Source organism: Falco cherrug, chromosome 4 (assembly GCF_023634085.1).
Source record: "Falco cherrug isolate bFalChe1 chromosome 4, bFalChe1.pri, whole genome shotgun sequence".
In the NCBI taxonomy this organism is placed as follows: domain Eukaryota; kingdom Metazoa; phylum Chordata; class Aves; order Falconiformes; family Falconidae; genus Falco; species Falco cherrug.
In genome coordinates, this window is record NC_073700.1 from 97,807,984 (window position 1) to 97,825,785 (window position 17,802).

General features: G+C 34.3%; 1 protein-coding gene across 3 annotated transcripts in view; it reads right to left on the bottom strand.

The window, feature by feature from the left end:
- ULK4 (unc-51 like kinase 4) overlaps positions 1-17,802 on the bottom strand; it is a 249,705-nt gene that overhangs the window by 116,912 nt on the left and 114,991 nt on the right. For all 3 annotated transcript variants that reach the window (XM_055707054.1, XM_055707052.1, XM_055707053.1), the window contains exon 31: positions 6,647-6,695. In XM_055707054.1, coding sequence (XP_055563029.1) covers positions 6,647-6,695 — 49 coding nt within the window. The remainder of the gene's footprint in view (positions 1-6,646; positions 6,696-17,802) is intronic.

The following is a 17,802-nucleotide window of genomic DNA, read 5'->3' on the forward strand; positions in this document are numbered from 1 at the left end:
ATGAAAAATATAATTTATTTAAATAGGTTAAATTTAAATATATTTATATTAACATTTATATTAAAAAACACCTTACTGAATGTTGACGCAAGACTTCAGCACATTGGCAAAAACTTGTTAGTTTGGAAAAGATTTAGACCATACTAATTGTTAAAGTGTTCTTTATGCATAGTAGTTTTTACATTTGCATAACATCTATCTTCTTTGAACGTTATTTCATAATTTTTTATCAATCCAAATATATAAATTCTAAGATAGTCTAACACATTTTCACTAGTTTCTCTTTAACTCATCTTCAGATATTAAGTCTCTTTCAAAACAAGCATTTACTTTGCTTTATAAACCACCCATTAAAAAAGGATTTTGGTATTTTCATTTTCAGAAACCCTCAAAGATTAGATTCTAAGCTGTCACAGCAGTTTCATGTACACAGCCACAGCATGCAATTTGGCTATCAAAACTAGTAGATTTCAGGAAATATGCATACTTCATAAATAGGAAAAAAAAAATATGTTCATTATGGATAAATGTAGGGTTCATAACTATAACTAATGCCCATCCTGTAGAACCTACAAAAATCACTCTTAGAATCTGATTTCAGATACCTTATAAAAGCAGATTTCCCCTAAAAGCAATAAGGAGCAGATGAAATACACCAAAACAAGCCATTGCATTTAACTTTTTTATAATGGCGTTGAATATACAGACAGGAACAGGAATACCACAAACAAAGCTATTAAACCAAATACTCTTTCCTGTTCTTTAAAACTTATGTTGCCTAACCATTCCCAGATATCTTCATGATTATTTTTTTAATAGAGGGCTGAGGCTAAATTAAGGTTTGAATATGCCCACAGACTGGAATGAAATGTCAATAGCCAGTATCAATCTTCTCATGCAAGCACACAGCTTAAAGAGGGACTTTAGCTCTAAGCTCCTTTACAGCACAGAGCACCAGCTGCCAATCCCCACTAAGTGCTATAGCTTATATTATTTGCCATATTCACTCCCAATTTTCTGCAGCAGATGAGTCTGGCAGCATAAACTTCTACTCTGTACAGAATATAAGAAGAGTAAGAGTCTCCTACTCTACTGTTTCAAGTATCAATCCTGGATGATCTACAAGTATTTGCAAGAGTTAGAAACATGCTCCCCATTCTTCTAAACAACCAACGAGGTGTGCACCACACTGGGCTAAAAGGTGCTTCGTTTAGTAGACACAAGTAAACTAATGCTTCAATTGTTGCAATAAGCTCTGATGTGTTCCTCTATACCTATCATCCACGTAGCTGCTAAACAGAAAAATACTTCTACCTCTTACCTCAAAAGATATTTTACTGCAATCTCTCAGCAGAAAACAGAAACCAAGTAAAACAAGAATGATAAGGCTCTTGCTTTTCCTCTGATATGTTTTTTCCCTTTGTTAATAGTATCTTCACAGGAAAAGCCTGTCAGAAAACAAGTATTATTTTTAAACTGTTCTAAGTGGGTGGCTTCAGTGCTCTAACTGGATCACAAGGAGCGGAATCTCTGATTCCAACCACTTCCTGTGGCTTGAGTTTTTCCCTCCAATTAAAATTCAAAATGAAATATAAAAATCTAACCACTGCTTCCACTTGGCTGCTATGCAACTTTTCTCTCCAGTTTGGTTGTTGTTGTATTTGGGGTTTTTTATTGAAGGCCTTTGGTTAAAATTATTTTTAGTTTTAAAAGACCCACAAAGCAATCTAGTTATACATGTCTATGCATCCCCTACTTAGATAAAATTTCCACTAAATTATTAGCTTTCTTGAAAAGGTGTTAACCAAATAAAATTGGAGTGGTTTGTTGCTTCTTTTAAAGTATGAGTATGAGTATGTGTAACTGTTACAATTTTTCTTACTATCACGCCTAGCTCATACTCTCTTCCTTAATACTCAATGTTATAATGAACTTCATTTTCAACAGCAGTTACAAAATGAGAAAGCACACCTTCCAAAAGGATCAGTATTGGCCAGCACAACAATGATTTTGAAGCATTTTTTTGAGCATTCGAGAACAGATTTACTGCAGTCTATCAAAAATATGAACAGTACATGAAACTTTAGTTTAAGATGTCCAATTCTGCAATTAAACTTTTTAACACAGGATTCATATAGCAGTCCCAAAATACACGGGGACAGTATAAAACCTCAAACCTAGTGGCAGCTAGGAAAAATAATAATATATGAATATGACTACAATAAGAAACATATTTTCTGTTTTCACAGAAACAACCTTCCACTGTATTTAAAGGAAAACAAATTAAAATTCGTAACTTTAAAATTAATTTTAATTATTTCACAAAGTGTAAAGAAAAGATGTGGACTTGTTTGTGTTAAGAATAGATCAACAGTATAAATAAAACCATGATTATATTTGTAACTTTCAATTAGATTGTACACTTTAGACACTAAGACACTATCTATCATTGTTTAATGGTATTTAATAGTAAGATCATTTATAAATACAATAACTTTCAATCTTACTATAATGTCATTTTTATTAAAAGAATGTGCCTTTAAATCCACGTTGCCACATTTTTCATGTGATCACTGACCATTAAAATACAGAATGCTGCACAAAAACATTTGACAGCAAAACCTGAAGTCTGTGAGATGCTGGTGTGATTAAAAGTTATACTAGAGATTTTAATAGGATAAGCACACACTTGTCTACTGAGCTTTAAAATGAGGACACCACCAAGCTCCTAATCACACACATCATTCACTTCAGTTCTTAAATTTATAGGCAGCAAAGCCACAGAATTTCACCAAATAACACAGATTTTTTTTTCTATGCAATAGCTTAGATTCAGATAATCCTAAAGGAAGGCCAGGTAATATTTATGATGTGTGGAAGGCCCCCACATTACCCTCCTCTAAAAAGTAATATAGCACAGAAAATAACATGTATGCCAACTTCATTCTAGGTACTCTGCAAAATCTTAGTAGCAATCTAAAATACAAATAGCCATAATTCATATATATGGAAATAAAATACTTTCAATTCCTTCATCAACCTCACTCCAGCATTATAAGATAACATTGAAAAATAATATTTGGTATGTAATATACTGATACTGCAGATAGATCACAGGTCTGACACAGTAAAATATATTAGAAACTGAACACCATGGATGCAGCAGAAAAAGGCAGCAAAAAAAGTAAACCATGAAACATCCCACGGCAGCTTTTCCTGCTACAATCTCTTCTACTTCATCAGCAGCAGCATTTCATATTTACACCTTATACCAACCCAACTTTTGGTATCATTTATGTCATCATGGAATTTGGGTAACTATTTTTCATTCCATTATCAAGGGATGTTTACATCTTTTAAATTTTGCATGTTATGATGCCAGCCTTCCTTCTCTATTTCAATCATTTACTGTCCTGAATATACTCATGCATTGCCAATACATCTCCCTTTTTCCAGGGATACACATCACTACATCTTCACTGATCTCAACAGACATTACAGCAAGATAAATGTCAACTCATATTGCAGTCATACCTTCATATTCCTTTGTAGAACTACTCAATCTATGTAACTGTTAGCATTAGGAACTGGGATCAGGGTATTGACAAAATTAATTTGCATTCAATTGTAACATGAAATTCCCCTCTGAAGGGAATGCAACAGAGAACTGCATCCAGGTCTTTCACATATTCATAAAGTACACTATTAATGTGCATTTCCTAAATGTAACCAAGTGTTGAGTGATAAACGAGCGTTGAGTGTTTCCAGAGAAGTAACAACTGTATTTAAAGCCTCCTACTAATAAGATCATTAACTAAAACCTAGCTCAGTAATAGCTATTCTCTTAGAAAAACTTTTTAAGTAGACAGTAACAGCCTTTTTCACTGTCCCAGTTCTTTTTGTTTGGCAACTATAACACAAAATCGAAGTCATAAATGACATAAAAGGCTATATTTGGTACGATTCAGCTGAGTTCAGAGATCTAACTGGTCCTGATACATGACGAAGGGTAAGAAACTGGCAAATCTCAGTGCTACCGCTTAGACCACAACACAGGGTAGTATGCAGTATATGAGATAGTGAAACTCCACATCAGTAAGCAGTGAGAAGCAGTCCCATTAAAACCTATTTCTTGTGAATTGCCCAGTATCTGCAAGCCATCGTGTCCTTGCTACTGTGATAGCTAGATTAAAGCTGGTACATTCAATCCCACTTTGACTGTAGCACAGCCTAGAAATGAAGGCTGCTCCTGGAGATACTTTCCAGTTCTGAGCCCACATTATTTCCCTTCAGAGCCTAAAAGAGTCAATGTCCCATCAGTGGCATCACTGGAAATAACATTAACTATACTTAATGATGCATGGAAAACACACTGGGCATTTGGTCTTGGCACAGAAATTATGAAGTACTAGTGATATTCCTTGAACTTGATAGTTATAGCTATACATTAAATCACTGACAATATAAAATAATTTATTGACTCTGAAGCATAATACAATTTCAATAGTTTAGGGTGTGGTAAAATTCTAGGTACAACACCACAGAGCTCAAAGTTACTGATCTGTGCTGTTTCTTGAAACCAATAAAAGCATAAACCTAGCCAAAGACTAGTTTATGAAGCATAATGTAAAGTAAATGATATGCAGCTCCCTTCACTCATACCACCGTGAAATTTATTTCAGAAACCTATAATGAAGGAGTCTGCTAATCTGGTCTCTTCAAGGAAAACCAGCCTAACAACTAATCCTTCCAGTCCAATTCATCCTGGCTGCTGAGCCTTCCCAATCGCCTAAGATTCTTTTGCTGAATTCACTTTTTGGTAGGGAAAAGAGAGGAATAGTAAGGAGGGTGGCAACCTGTGTCTCACATCTTTGGAGGTGAACAAGACCACCGCTGACAGCGGGGTGCCATTAAGGCCTGAATGCTATATTTGGCAACAGAAGCCAGTACAGATGCCATCTTCAAACAAAGCATGTTGGAAGGGGATTTTTTTTCTCCCTAAAAGCTGTAAGGTTTTTCCCCTCACAACCGTAATTATAAGCTCAAAAACAGCTATACAGGTTTGGGAGAGTTGTGAAATCTTCACAGACCACCAGCCACGCAGACAACTTTGAGTTTAGCTGCTTTTTACCCTCTTCAAAAACCTATTTCTAGAATTCATGACATCAAACTGTATGTGGGGAGGTCAGGAGGGAGCATTTATGACTTACTCTAACTTAGCCTACTTAGATGGCATGACATACACACACGTTAAATTCCATGACTACAGTTACATTATAAGTTGTTTTTCAAGATCTGAGAATATTTCTAGAGATCATAACCAGTGTTCAAATACTCATAGCTATATACTAACGTCATACGTGTGTGTGCACACGTCTGTGTGTACACATATAGGTGGTTTAATTTCAGGATTCCAATACCTGGAGACCTTTCAAACATTAATTCAATATTTGAAAGTATTAACATGAAACATTTCACTTCCATATTTAAATGTGTTCCCCTCTTGTTACTAACTAAAAGCAGTACTCATTCCAGGTCAAAACCGCTCATGAACTACTGTAAAATGTTGTTTTTGTTGTTAATACTTATCACAAGAAGAGATTTATACATATAGTACATAAAATACCATAAAGCCTGTGTTCTGTATGCTACTGAAAAAAATCTATCATCACTAAAGAGGTTACTTTAATAAAAAAGGGCTTATCTGCATATGCAGTATTAAAGAGATTTAAAACAGGCAGTGAAATAAATTACTGGAAAGGAAGAGCAAAGATTAAAATATTTAAACCCAAGAAAGGAATATCAAAATTGATTCAGAATCATATTTATGAACACCACCTACCCTGAGTAAGACTGAATTTCAATAATGATACAAAACCAAGTATGCAATCTGCCTGCACTGCATAGTTCATGCATATTTATTTATAATGCATATTTAATACTCATCAGGACCATGCTTGCATGACAGGACACTTACCTGACACAACTTCATGAACAAAAAGAATGAAAAAATAAGAGACTACGGATTTTAGCAATGAGAAGGCTAGTGGATAGCACATTACCCAGCTTCCAAAGTAGCCTACAGATTTTTCTTCTTCATTAACATATTTTTTTGCAACACTTCAGAGACAAAACCATCAACAATTTTCAAGATCTTTATGAGTGGCAGATCCTACGTAGGAATGAAAATTCAGCATATGACTATCCAAAACCATATCCTTGATATTTATATTGAAAGAAATTCCAAAAGCCTAAGCGGGAATTGGCATTATCATACCAACAATATCAAACCTGGGTTTCACACTGTTAAATAAAATGAAAGTTCCTCAGCATTTCTTGCTTGGGCTGGCAAAGATGTAGTTCTGATTAAGGATCAAGCTCATAAATTCTATTTTTCAGGGGTTTATTTGCTTCAAAAAGGAAAAAAGTATTTATCTTATAAAAGAAACCTTTTATTCAGGCAAATTAGTTGGTGAGAACCACATAAATGGCTGCTTAAGCTAGATTGTTTTGTATTGACAGACTGTTCAGTTTATCAGTATCTTCTTATTTTATCAACAAACCTAATGAAACTTACTAGTCTGACATTATTTGGGAGATAAAATACCTATCTATTAGAAAAAAAAAAATATAAAATTATTCTTACCAAGATGACTTGGAAAAGAACTGGAAAAAGACGTATTTCTTCCACAAGGCTGCAAAAACAAATTTTAAGATTTATTTAAGAAGCAAGGAAGTGAATTCTTATTTAGCACACTTAACTCATAAAAGGAGCAGAGTAGTGTGCTTGCCAAAATCCATGACCCAGAATCTCAGCCTCTGAGTAGCTCTCAACAAAAATAAGCTCCACTTCAGTTATTAAGTAGAAACAGCAATGTTGTACTGCTTTGGAAATTACTTCTAGGTCTGCTTCACTGATCTGATTCAAGTGAGTGGAACAGTAATTAAATTAGTATTTTTAAATGGCAGAAATTAATAACAATTCAGAAATATAATACCATACATACTACGAAACAGTGTGCACCATTAATAATTTGAATTAACAGAGTCAGTGTGCATCGTGAAATTACAAACATGATGTGTTTTTTAAAGCATGCTACGTTAACTAACTTCTTGGGTTTAACATATTAATACATGATACATTTGTCAGCCACTTCTGTTGACAATACTGAGGAGTGGTTAGCCAAAAGCATTTAGCTATATTCCCTTGAATTTAAAAATCACATACAAACTAGCACACATATATATACTTACAAGAAAGAATATTCTCAAAAAACAGTAATACTTTACATTAATGCAGTCTTTTCTATCCACAAAACCCATAACACCTTATATTTATTAGTAAAGGATGCGTCTCTCACAAACACTACAATGACACATAAATTATGATTACATAGTCTTTTGTGTATTATATTATCTAATTTGAAGAATGATTGTCCCTTTTCCTTACACGCCAAACTAGATGCCTATTCACCAAACACCACAGAAAACACCAAACTGAGTGTTTTCCTTGTGTCTTTATAACATTAGTGAAGTGCTTCAGAAACAACAGGTAAGCTTAGCCTTGTAATACAGCTATAAGATAAGACTGTATGATGAGTCCCATGTAATAAATACAGAACTCAAACACAGAGACCACATCTGAAAGTGTTGAGGATGTCCACTATGACCGCATGCTCAACATGTGCTTTTGCACATTTATTTGGGGAATGAGGCATACAACATACTTCAAAATTGTCTTGCAAGTCGTAAGTCAGTTAAAAAGACAAAGTTCTATTACATAGTTCTCTGTGAATGAACAGGAGTGATATTCGACTAAAATAAGCATTTCATTTCATGACTGAAGCTTTACTGTGTAATACCCTGTACCAGCTTCTGGTACAACAATAACCAGATTAATTCTGTTTGGTTAACTATTTGTTAAGAAGAAACCATATGTTCCTACAATTACATGTTTCCATTTAAGAGCTTTTACTCACATCCATCCAGTAAGAAAAGACAAGAAGGTATAATTTGTTACAGATAGTGTAAGCTAAAGCACTAGTCTGTGAACTGAAGCAACTAAAAGGAATTGCATACTGTCTTCTATGAACTTAACGAAAAAATTGAAAGGGGGCTAGAACAAGCATCCAAGTGTCATAAAAATCATAAAATGCTTCATTTAGATTAGTGTCTCCTATCAGAGCCCTGGTTCTTCATATTTGTTGAAGTCATTTTATATAAAGGAAATATAATAAGGAATGAAAGGCTTGCTAACCATGCTAAGGCAGAGCAACCATATATACAAAGAACTGAGAATTACTCAGATATCAGATATATGCATTAAGTATAAACAATGGTTTCCTATTTCATATTGTTTTCTTATTTCTCTGATCCTTGAATTCACCTGAATAATGATGACCATACAAAATCTATATATGAAGTTGGATAGGAGCAAGGGCTTAGCCTAAGACCTATTGCATTGTACAGCATTGGCATATGGAGCTAAAGATGAGTAACACACACCCACTAAATTGGTCAAAACCTAACAAAACAATATAATTTATGCACCTATATAAACATGTTCAATACAAGTAACTGCCTTGTTTAGCCAAATGTGTTCATTTTTTTTCTTGCATAGAGAAATGTGTAAAAGCACAGATTACACCCAATGGAGAGAGAGAAAGAAGATTTTATGTAAAGAAAACCCCTCATTATTTCTAAGTTAAGAAGCCTGAATTTTAGGACGATTTCTGTTCTTATTTTGATGGAAAAAATATCCATTTGCAAGGGAAATTCCAAGTTCCTTACGTAGGTCAGGACAACCTTAAAGGTATTCTCCTCTGTGCTCTCGCAATTCTTAAATAGACAGTCCATGGCACCCTGGACACAGCCAGGTCAGAAGATAGTCATAGGATTGCAGACAGGAAGAGTTGTTATATTTGAGGTTTACTTTCCAGGGCCAAATCTACTAGTTAAATTAAAAGCTTAGACCAAGTCTGTAAAACAGAATTTTGCTGATGCGGGTATAACAATGCTGAATGTAAAAATGGTCATTTACACACCACAGGTTCCCAGAAAGAGCAACTACTACAGCAATCATATTGACAAAACAAAGTTTTGCCAGCACAACTCTTATGCTCAGGGCATATTGGAACTACTTACCCCAGCAAAAGCTGCTTACTTTGCTATGTAAGCAGCATTTAAACTGAGAACACATTGGCAGTAAAATACCATCAAATACCAAGAACAGCTAAGCAATCCTATTTAGGCAAAAACTAAAAAAATGCTTTTGTGGTAAAAAGTAAATTATGAAACAATTGGTTTCAAAATCTGTAAGCAGTCCTGACTGTTACAACGTTAGGATGTCAGCTATACTTTCTGCTGAGATAAGCTAAGACAAAACGAGAGCCAATACAGCTATTCGTAAAGGTCACCTGCAAACCTTTATGATTGAAATAAGAAACAGCTGCAGCCTTTAAAGAAAATTATACACATAACTTAGCTAAAGCATAAAGACACATCAAGCAGTGTATTAAAACAAAGCTTAAATCTGTTTTATCCCAACTTTGCAGGTATGTGCACAAGAGAGAGTGACATTACCACATTTGTCATTGCTGTTACATAGTTTTACAAAGGAAGTGTCTTAAAGCAGGTGAAATTTCAGCTATAGAATTTATTTCATAGAACGGTCATATTCTAAATCAAAAGTAGTTTGGTTCTTTTTAGGCTTTCATAAAATGTGTATTAAAATTAGGTCCTACCCTGTTTGAAAAACACAGAGAATCATCCCCATACATATAAGCAAATCATTATATCAAGTACTTGCATTTTCTTCTCAGATTACATCCAAATAAACAACAATGGCTCATCTGATCAATTACCAATCAATAGTCATCTGATTTTATAAGATTTGCCATCAATACAATCTGAATTTTTAACACACTAACATTTTTCAGAATAAGATTATGTCTCCAATTTTGCTTTCAGAACAATTGCAAGATCTCTTTTTTAAAGATATCCTAAATTGCCTTGTTGCAAAACACAAACCTACTGCAGGGCACTGAACACAGACCAAAGGCTTTTTGTTGCAGGTGAGGTGCATTAATGATTCCAAGTACCTGCGTTGAAGTAGGAGCCTTAGAACAGGATTTCTGATTTAGAATTTAAGCTTTCTTAAGTCCCAGCACTTGCATATAAAAGGCAGCACCTTATGCCAAGGTGTGAATTTACACTGCCTTGTGTTCACTTCTAACATGAATAATTCTGGTACGCAGTAATGAATACAGTCTTGACAAGAGAGAATAAGACTAACTTCTTTCTTATTTGGCATCAAGAATATCTGTACTGGTTCCCTATGCAAAATTCTTCGACGAAAACATGGTATTTCAGTTGTATGTGTTCAAGCTGGGTATTATACCAAGATAGAGAAAGAAAAACAACAAACAAACAATAAAGTGAAATCAATAAAACTTCTGATCTTGTGTCACCGGCAAAGCAATTTAGTGACATCCCTATTTTATTCCTCTAAAATTGTCTAACAATTAAATATTCTTATTAAGCTTTTTTTTTTTTTTTAAAAAAAAAGCTTTTTTAGTAAATTCTCTGCTCAAATCAACACTACAAATCCTACGTATCCAGATAACTCTATTCTTCCTTTATAGGTAGGATTTACCTGTACATAGGCTATATCTACAGTGGCAGTTGGTCCTTCAATAAAGGAAACTGCAAAAGTCTTCTGTAAAAATACAGAGCAGTGAATTTTCCAAAACACTGAGAATTGTGCTTTTAAGTCAACCCATTTCAAAAATTAGTATATTATAATATTGTTTCAAGTTTTTATAAAAAAAACCTCAGATTGGTACACTTGGAGTAAACGCTACTGATCAGTCTTTCAATCCTCATTATACAGAATAAATACCTTTTCTAGTAGGGCAGCAATGCAACAAACAAAACACACCTCTCAATAAAAACCAGGGGTTAATACACAAACAGAATTTGATTTTTCACCCCTGACAAATGACTTAAGAATTCATGCTCTTTACATCATGGTGCACTGCAGTCTGCTTTTATTCATGTCTGTATTTTTGGTCTGGATCATTCACAAAAAAATCCGCAAATGCACAAGCACACAAATGTTTGTATTATCGAATTGAAAAGCTGCAACCAAGGCTAAAGAACAAACACAAAATGACAAACACATCCATGACTTCATATCACTTTAGCAGCATGGAAGCACAGAAAGTTGGTGGAAATAGTCAAATGGAAACTCCTGGATCTCATACAGCAAGTAAGCTCAGGGATATGAGCTGTTAAGTTGTAACAGCCTCTTAGGGACATTGGTACCTTGAGTAAGTTACAGAAAAGCTCACATTAACTCTGGCTGAATCCCACACAATAAAGACCCACCACTGAATCAGAAAAATCTCAAACTCCTCTTACTGCCACACTTTCATAACATCCCCTTCGGTAGCTCTTCAAAGGCAAACACAATGATCTTATCATTGATTTTAAGAAATATTATACTAAGGCACAATTTACTATGGTATCTACCATAAAATACACCGGGGAGAAGATATATCAACTTTATCTCTAGGGGTCCCAATTATTTTAAAATCAATTTTCTGGCAAAGATTTATTCTTCAGTTCCAGCTCCCAAGATTTTTCAGCAGCTGCAGTTTACATTTCAAATGACCTGGGGGCAAGGAGGAAGAGAGGACTTTTGGCCTTTCTACGGGCAGATAATTATGTTGGATACAGAATAATTAGATTTTTATTTAATGCTTTACTTTTTGTAGTAGACAGTAAAGGAAGATATACACAACAAGAAAGATCTGTATGTAAAAGGGATATACATCACTATTATTTGATGATTATATTTTAAAATCTTTCATAAGTGTATAATTAATATTGAACATGGGAAACCTACCAAGGAAAGGCTAACCGCTATTCATAAACACAAAGCAACAAGATCTAAGAATTAAAATAAATGTGCAACTGCACTGTAAGACAAATATCTGAAGTAGGGCATTTCTTCTTTCAAATATCTTGAGTATTTACTACAACTATCAAAGTATGTGAAATGAAGGAAAATACTTTTCAGTAAGTATAATATGAAGGTTTGTACTAAATGCACTGCTCCACTGCAGTTTGTTTTCATCATTTATGAGCAGCTGAATGTTAATAACTTCCAGTAATTATGTGGTGAAATGAAAGGGGCTTACTTTCAGTCCCAGCATAAGCTCAAAAACTGTTTGTTGCACACATTTATTGGAAGGGTGTCAACACAATCCCAGTCATTTTGCCAGCAGTCTCAGCAAGCTTACTGAGGAAGAACAGATTGTATTTTCAATTCCTATTCAGTTTCCAGCCTCAAGGTTCATATTTTTATAGGAATATTTGTCTTTTGAAATGTCTAAACCACAATGTATTGTGTTTTACCCATTTCCCATTGTTTCCTACAGTTTTCTCTTGCCTATTAACAAGTAGTATAGAATACCAACAATAAAATAGCCAACGATCTTAAAATAAAATGTCCCCCTTTTTTAATATAAAATCATAATACAAAATGACTCCCAGTCAGTGAAGCAGTAATTGCATGCAGGCATGAATATTATATAATTTTCAAAAAATTAGAAGTATACATGTTATCAAGCCATAAATATTACGGACCTACAACATGGTATAAAACAAGAAAATACTATGACCAAAAGCTTGAGGGGCACTCAGCGTTATAGTCATAAATAAAATCTTTTGAAGCTCTCTGACAAAGCTGCAGCCTCTGCCACCGTGCTCTGGACATTCAGTGGCAACATTAAAACCTTTGCCTTACCAGAATTATAAGAATTTCCTACTTTTTAGGGTATAAAATCTTTGCTTCATTTTTAAAAAGAATTCACATGAAGTTTGGCTCCTTAAAAACATCTGATTTTGAAAGTTGTATTCCTTTCCCTTGAGTACTAAATCCTGAGGGATATTTTGCTTGAAAAGAAATTATATTAATACTTCCATTATAAATCATTTTCATGGTCTTTTGACACCTATGAGTCGATGCTTCCTCCTCACTTTGAAAGAGAATTGATTTTGTCTAAAACATTAAAAATACATATCCAAGCCCTTTTCAATAGTCTCCTGTTCTCTTCCTTGCTGAGAATATAGAATATTGTCATTTACTCTGATATCAAGGGTTTCAGATTTAAGCCCGCGGTGTTCCAATTCCCATTGATGATTACACTCTGGAAAGGACAGATTAATTCTCCGAATGGACTGCCTGTGAAGTGCTAGGATCTCTAATGTAGAGCAATATGCCAAGCTATTCTTAGTCAACCAGTAAGATCAGAATTTTTTACAAAAAGAAAAAAAAGCAACCTTCCTCCCAAGATTAGGTTTTTTTTATATTGCCAGTGATAATACACACCCCACACACACAGAGTTTATTTCAGTTTGTTCAATGACACGTTTCAATATGGATATATGATTGATAATTTTTCTATTCCACTTACCTCTAGGAAACCAAAACAGAGAAGCTATGCATTGATTTACATATTAAAGAAATTTGCAGAAAAAGACCAAAAGTGATTTACAAAGCCACAAACTGTCAGTAGCTGTATCAGTTTTCCATGATCATTTTACAGATATTATTTTTCCTGTCACTGTGCTTAACAATCAAAATGGTATTCTGAGCTCTACACAATGGTTAAAAGAAATCAGAATTTACTAAAGATGAAAAACTCCACTTTAGAGACAATTTTCAAAATTTCAGGTGAATCTATATCACAATTTGCAAATAAACTCAAAATTATTCTATTTAAACTGTCTTAATATGTTCTAACAGTAGTTTAATCACTCCAAACAAAAATTTTCAGGAAAACTGGACTGTGCTAATGTGTCCTGTCTCAGATTAAATAACTGTATGCTTGTTCTTTCTGCTAAAGACTGACTGAGGAGACTCATTTCCAAGTCCTTGGTCAATTTGATTCAAAGTGACCCTGTAAGTACTCCAGTTACAACTCTCAACTGAACAAAAGCATGTCAATCATCCATTCCAAATTTTGATATCTCACTGAAGTATATCTATGTTTTAATTTACACAAAATAACATATCTTAATAAGTTTTTTTTAAGAGTTCACATTATCAGAATGGAGAGCAATAAGGACATAACAGTGATACAATAATCAGTAAGAATTCTGTGGAAAAGAAATGCAAATCTTGCTTTAAAAATACACACACCTCAGGCTCCTGGAATGTCTATAAAAATAACCTTAATTCTTCATAAACTTTCAGTATCAGTGAGTTAAAACACAATGAATTTCAAGTATGGTCACTTGATCATGATAATACCTAATAAACCTACTCATCTCCTGAAGTATCAGAAATTATACAATTGAAAAGCTTTTGATTACAATCATGATATCTTACTCTGAAAAATGATTTTATGAAATATTATTCCTCAGGAAATTTTTCAGCTTAAGGATGAAGTTCACTACTTGTTACAAATGGAACTGATGAAAATCTAGTAAATCTTACTTCTTTTATTTTAGCAGAGCTTTTTTGATGTTGCTGCTGTTAAAGCTTAAAGAGTAATATTTTGTCAAGTTTTTGCCAGGTTGTGATTGCATATCTTAGACTTGTTATTGTATCCAGCTGGAAAATAAGATAATTCCATTATTCCTTGACTTCTAAAGACTTGTCTGAAGGCAAGGAAGCACAACAATGTTAGTCTTTTCTCCAGTTCTGCTACTTTTAATATTATATTAAACAAGAACTGTATTGAAGTTTTTAGAAGTTAATTTTCAGATTTTTATTTAACATATAATTTTATGAAATGTTAAGATGTATTTTAATATTGTCTAAAATAAATAGCTGGTTAGACAAGTTATTTCAACCATATCTCAGATACTTTTCCAAAGCCTTTTTTTTTAATTATTTTTAAGCATCTGCGTATTTATGACTTTAAAGTCAAGCCTGACTGAGATTTCAGCCCTAAGTAGCTACAATTCCTTAAACATAAAATCATTGTTTGCCAAATGATTTTAGCTGATTTGATACATCAAAAAGCTTCAGACAATTCTGAAAAAAAACTTTTAGTCATACACTCTTAGCCATATGATTTAATTTTAGATAGTCCTGTGAGAAGCAGGGAGTTGGACTCAACGATCCTTATCGGACCCTTCCAACTTGAGATATATTCCATGATATGAGAAACACAATAGTATGTCGAGCAATTTTTTCTTGCTTCTGGCCTTGTATAGCTAAGCACTCATGTCTGAGAGTCTTCACATGGAACTATTTGCACAAATAAGGACTGCAATTAGTCTTACATAACCAAGATCTTTGGCTATTATTCTTATTCCTAAGAAATTATAATACAATCTGTTAAATGAAAGAATGGGGGTGAGAAGAAAGTACTTCCTTCAACAACAAAATCAAGACTCTACCAGTAACCTTGGGACATTTCCAAGATGGCAAAGCATTCATTTTACACCTCAGACTTCCAGCACTTTGTTAGACAGATGTTAATGAAACCTTCTGAGCCCATATGGTTCTTTGAAAGGTGATCTGTAAGGTGTAAACATAAATGCACCCTTTGCTAAATTACTGACCTATGTTTTCAACACACCAAGGAAGGTAAAGTAGGCTTTACACCTTCAAAAAATCATTTGAGACTCCTCTCATTTTGCATTTTCTGCAGATCATGACACAGCAAGAAGCAAGGAAGCCGAATAATGGTCACTATGTGGGTTTGGAGCCTGTTCTAAAATATAGTCTACAGTACTGCAAATCCTTCTACACACAAAAAAAATTATAAAAAAATCTTACTGAATTTAAAATAAAAAGCACCCCTTCAGATTGCTAGAGATATGGGTGATGAGGGACAGATGGGAGGGAGTGGGTGAGATCAAAGCAAAGGTCTCAGTTCACACACCAGAAATCACTTCTTCGTACAGTCAGCTAACACTGATTTCAAGTATTCTCAATTCCTACAAAATGTAATTCTACTACATGACAAAAGGGCTGACCCAATCTCTGAAGAATGGCAGAAGTTTGAAAGAGATACAACAGAAGACTGGCAAGTCTCTCACAAAGCAATATCTTTTCACAGAAGCACTTGCAATCAAGCATTTTTAGGTATTTTAAAAATAATAATGGAATATATAAAAAAGAGCCATTAAAGTGAATTTAAGCCATCTATTCAACAACAGGATTAAAATCTGTGAAAATTAAGATCAACAGTTCAGATTTTAACCTGTGTAGAGACTGCAGTTCTTGCATGTATGATTAACTGTCCTTTCTATGCAAAGTCTCTAGGGAAGAGACTGGTAAATAATTTGCTAAAAATCCAAACCCAACTTCTGTTACTGAAAGAAAGAGGACACAAAGCAAATCCACCCTGAGCTGTGAAAAAAAAACTCGGAAAAAAACGAAGCTTTAAAAACATTCCATAGCTACGGAACAACTTTTTATTAATTTCATAAAACTATAAGCAGGTAGAACACCACCACTAAGTGTTATGGTAACAAGGTTATCTTTCAATCTTCTGAATATTTCTTCCACCTACACAAAAAAAATAATCCCTACAAAACTATCTAAAATATATTTTAGATATTAGAATTCATATTTATAAATATGAATATTTATTTATAAAAAATCATATTTAGAATTATGAAAAATAATGCATGAGCAAGAAAATGTTGAGAGAACATTTGGAAATAGTAGCGTTTCTGAGTTGGATCTGCACGAGGATTTAGGTGTCCTCATGGTCCTAGAATTTCCAGTCATAAAACACAAAAGCATGTGTGTATGTGTGTGGGCGTGCCTAAAATCAGAATTGCAATATTCAAAACACTGCCCAGGGATCTGGCTGATCCAACCAATATGAAGGCTTAAAATGCTCCTATCTTCTGGGTTCAGTAATCAATATCTATTTAGGATTGACATTCTCATGCATTACTCACTTGTTTTCTTTTTAAAAAGAGTAGCTTTGGGGTTTCGTTGTGTTTTGTTTAACAGTTACCCAATTGTCTTCCTTGGAAGTGTAGCAGAGACCCAGGTTCCAAACCTCTTCTTCATCCCCAGACTTCTCTCTTCAGGTAAATTCAGCTAGTCAGTAGGCTATGTTCACTCTACTAAGGGTTATGCTCCAACCTCTCTTAGTGAAACTATCCTACTCAACAGAAAAAGGATTAGAGTTTTTATTAGACCACAGAAGGGGAGAACAAATTTGTCACCTATTGTTTTACTTCACCACCTGCCAAAATGAAATCTTGAATCCCTGGTGATATCTATGTATTTAAAAAAAAAAAACAACCCAACATACAAATATTTACAAATACATAAATTCTGAAAAAAACCCTTTTTTAAGTGTTGAATTCTTTTTTTGTAAAACTTGGTCTTGGCGTAAGGGTCCCAATTTAGAAGTTCCCAATGAAAAAAGCCAACATCTAAACAAGTATATTTACATCTTTTTTTATCATAAATTAGCTTGGTGAGGTTCTAACAGCAGCATTTTTCTCTGTAGAGAATGCATATGAGTGGCTGAGGGAACTGGGGTTGTTTAGCCTGGAGAGAGGGAGGTTCAGGGGAGACCTTACTGCTCTCTACAGCTACCTGAACGGAGGCTGGAGGCAGGTGGGTGTTGGTCTCTTTTCCAAAGTAACAAGTGATAGGATGAGAGGCAACAGCCTCAGGTTTGCACCAGGGGAGGTTTAGGTTGGATATCAGGAAAACTTCCTAACCAAAAAGGTTGTCAAGCACTGGAACAGGCTGCCAAGGGCAGGGGCTGAGTCACCGTCCCTGGAAGTATTTAAAAGACCTGTAGATGT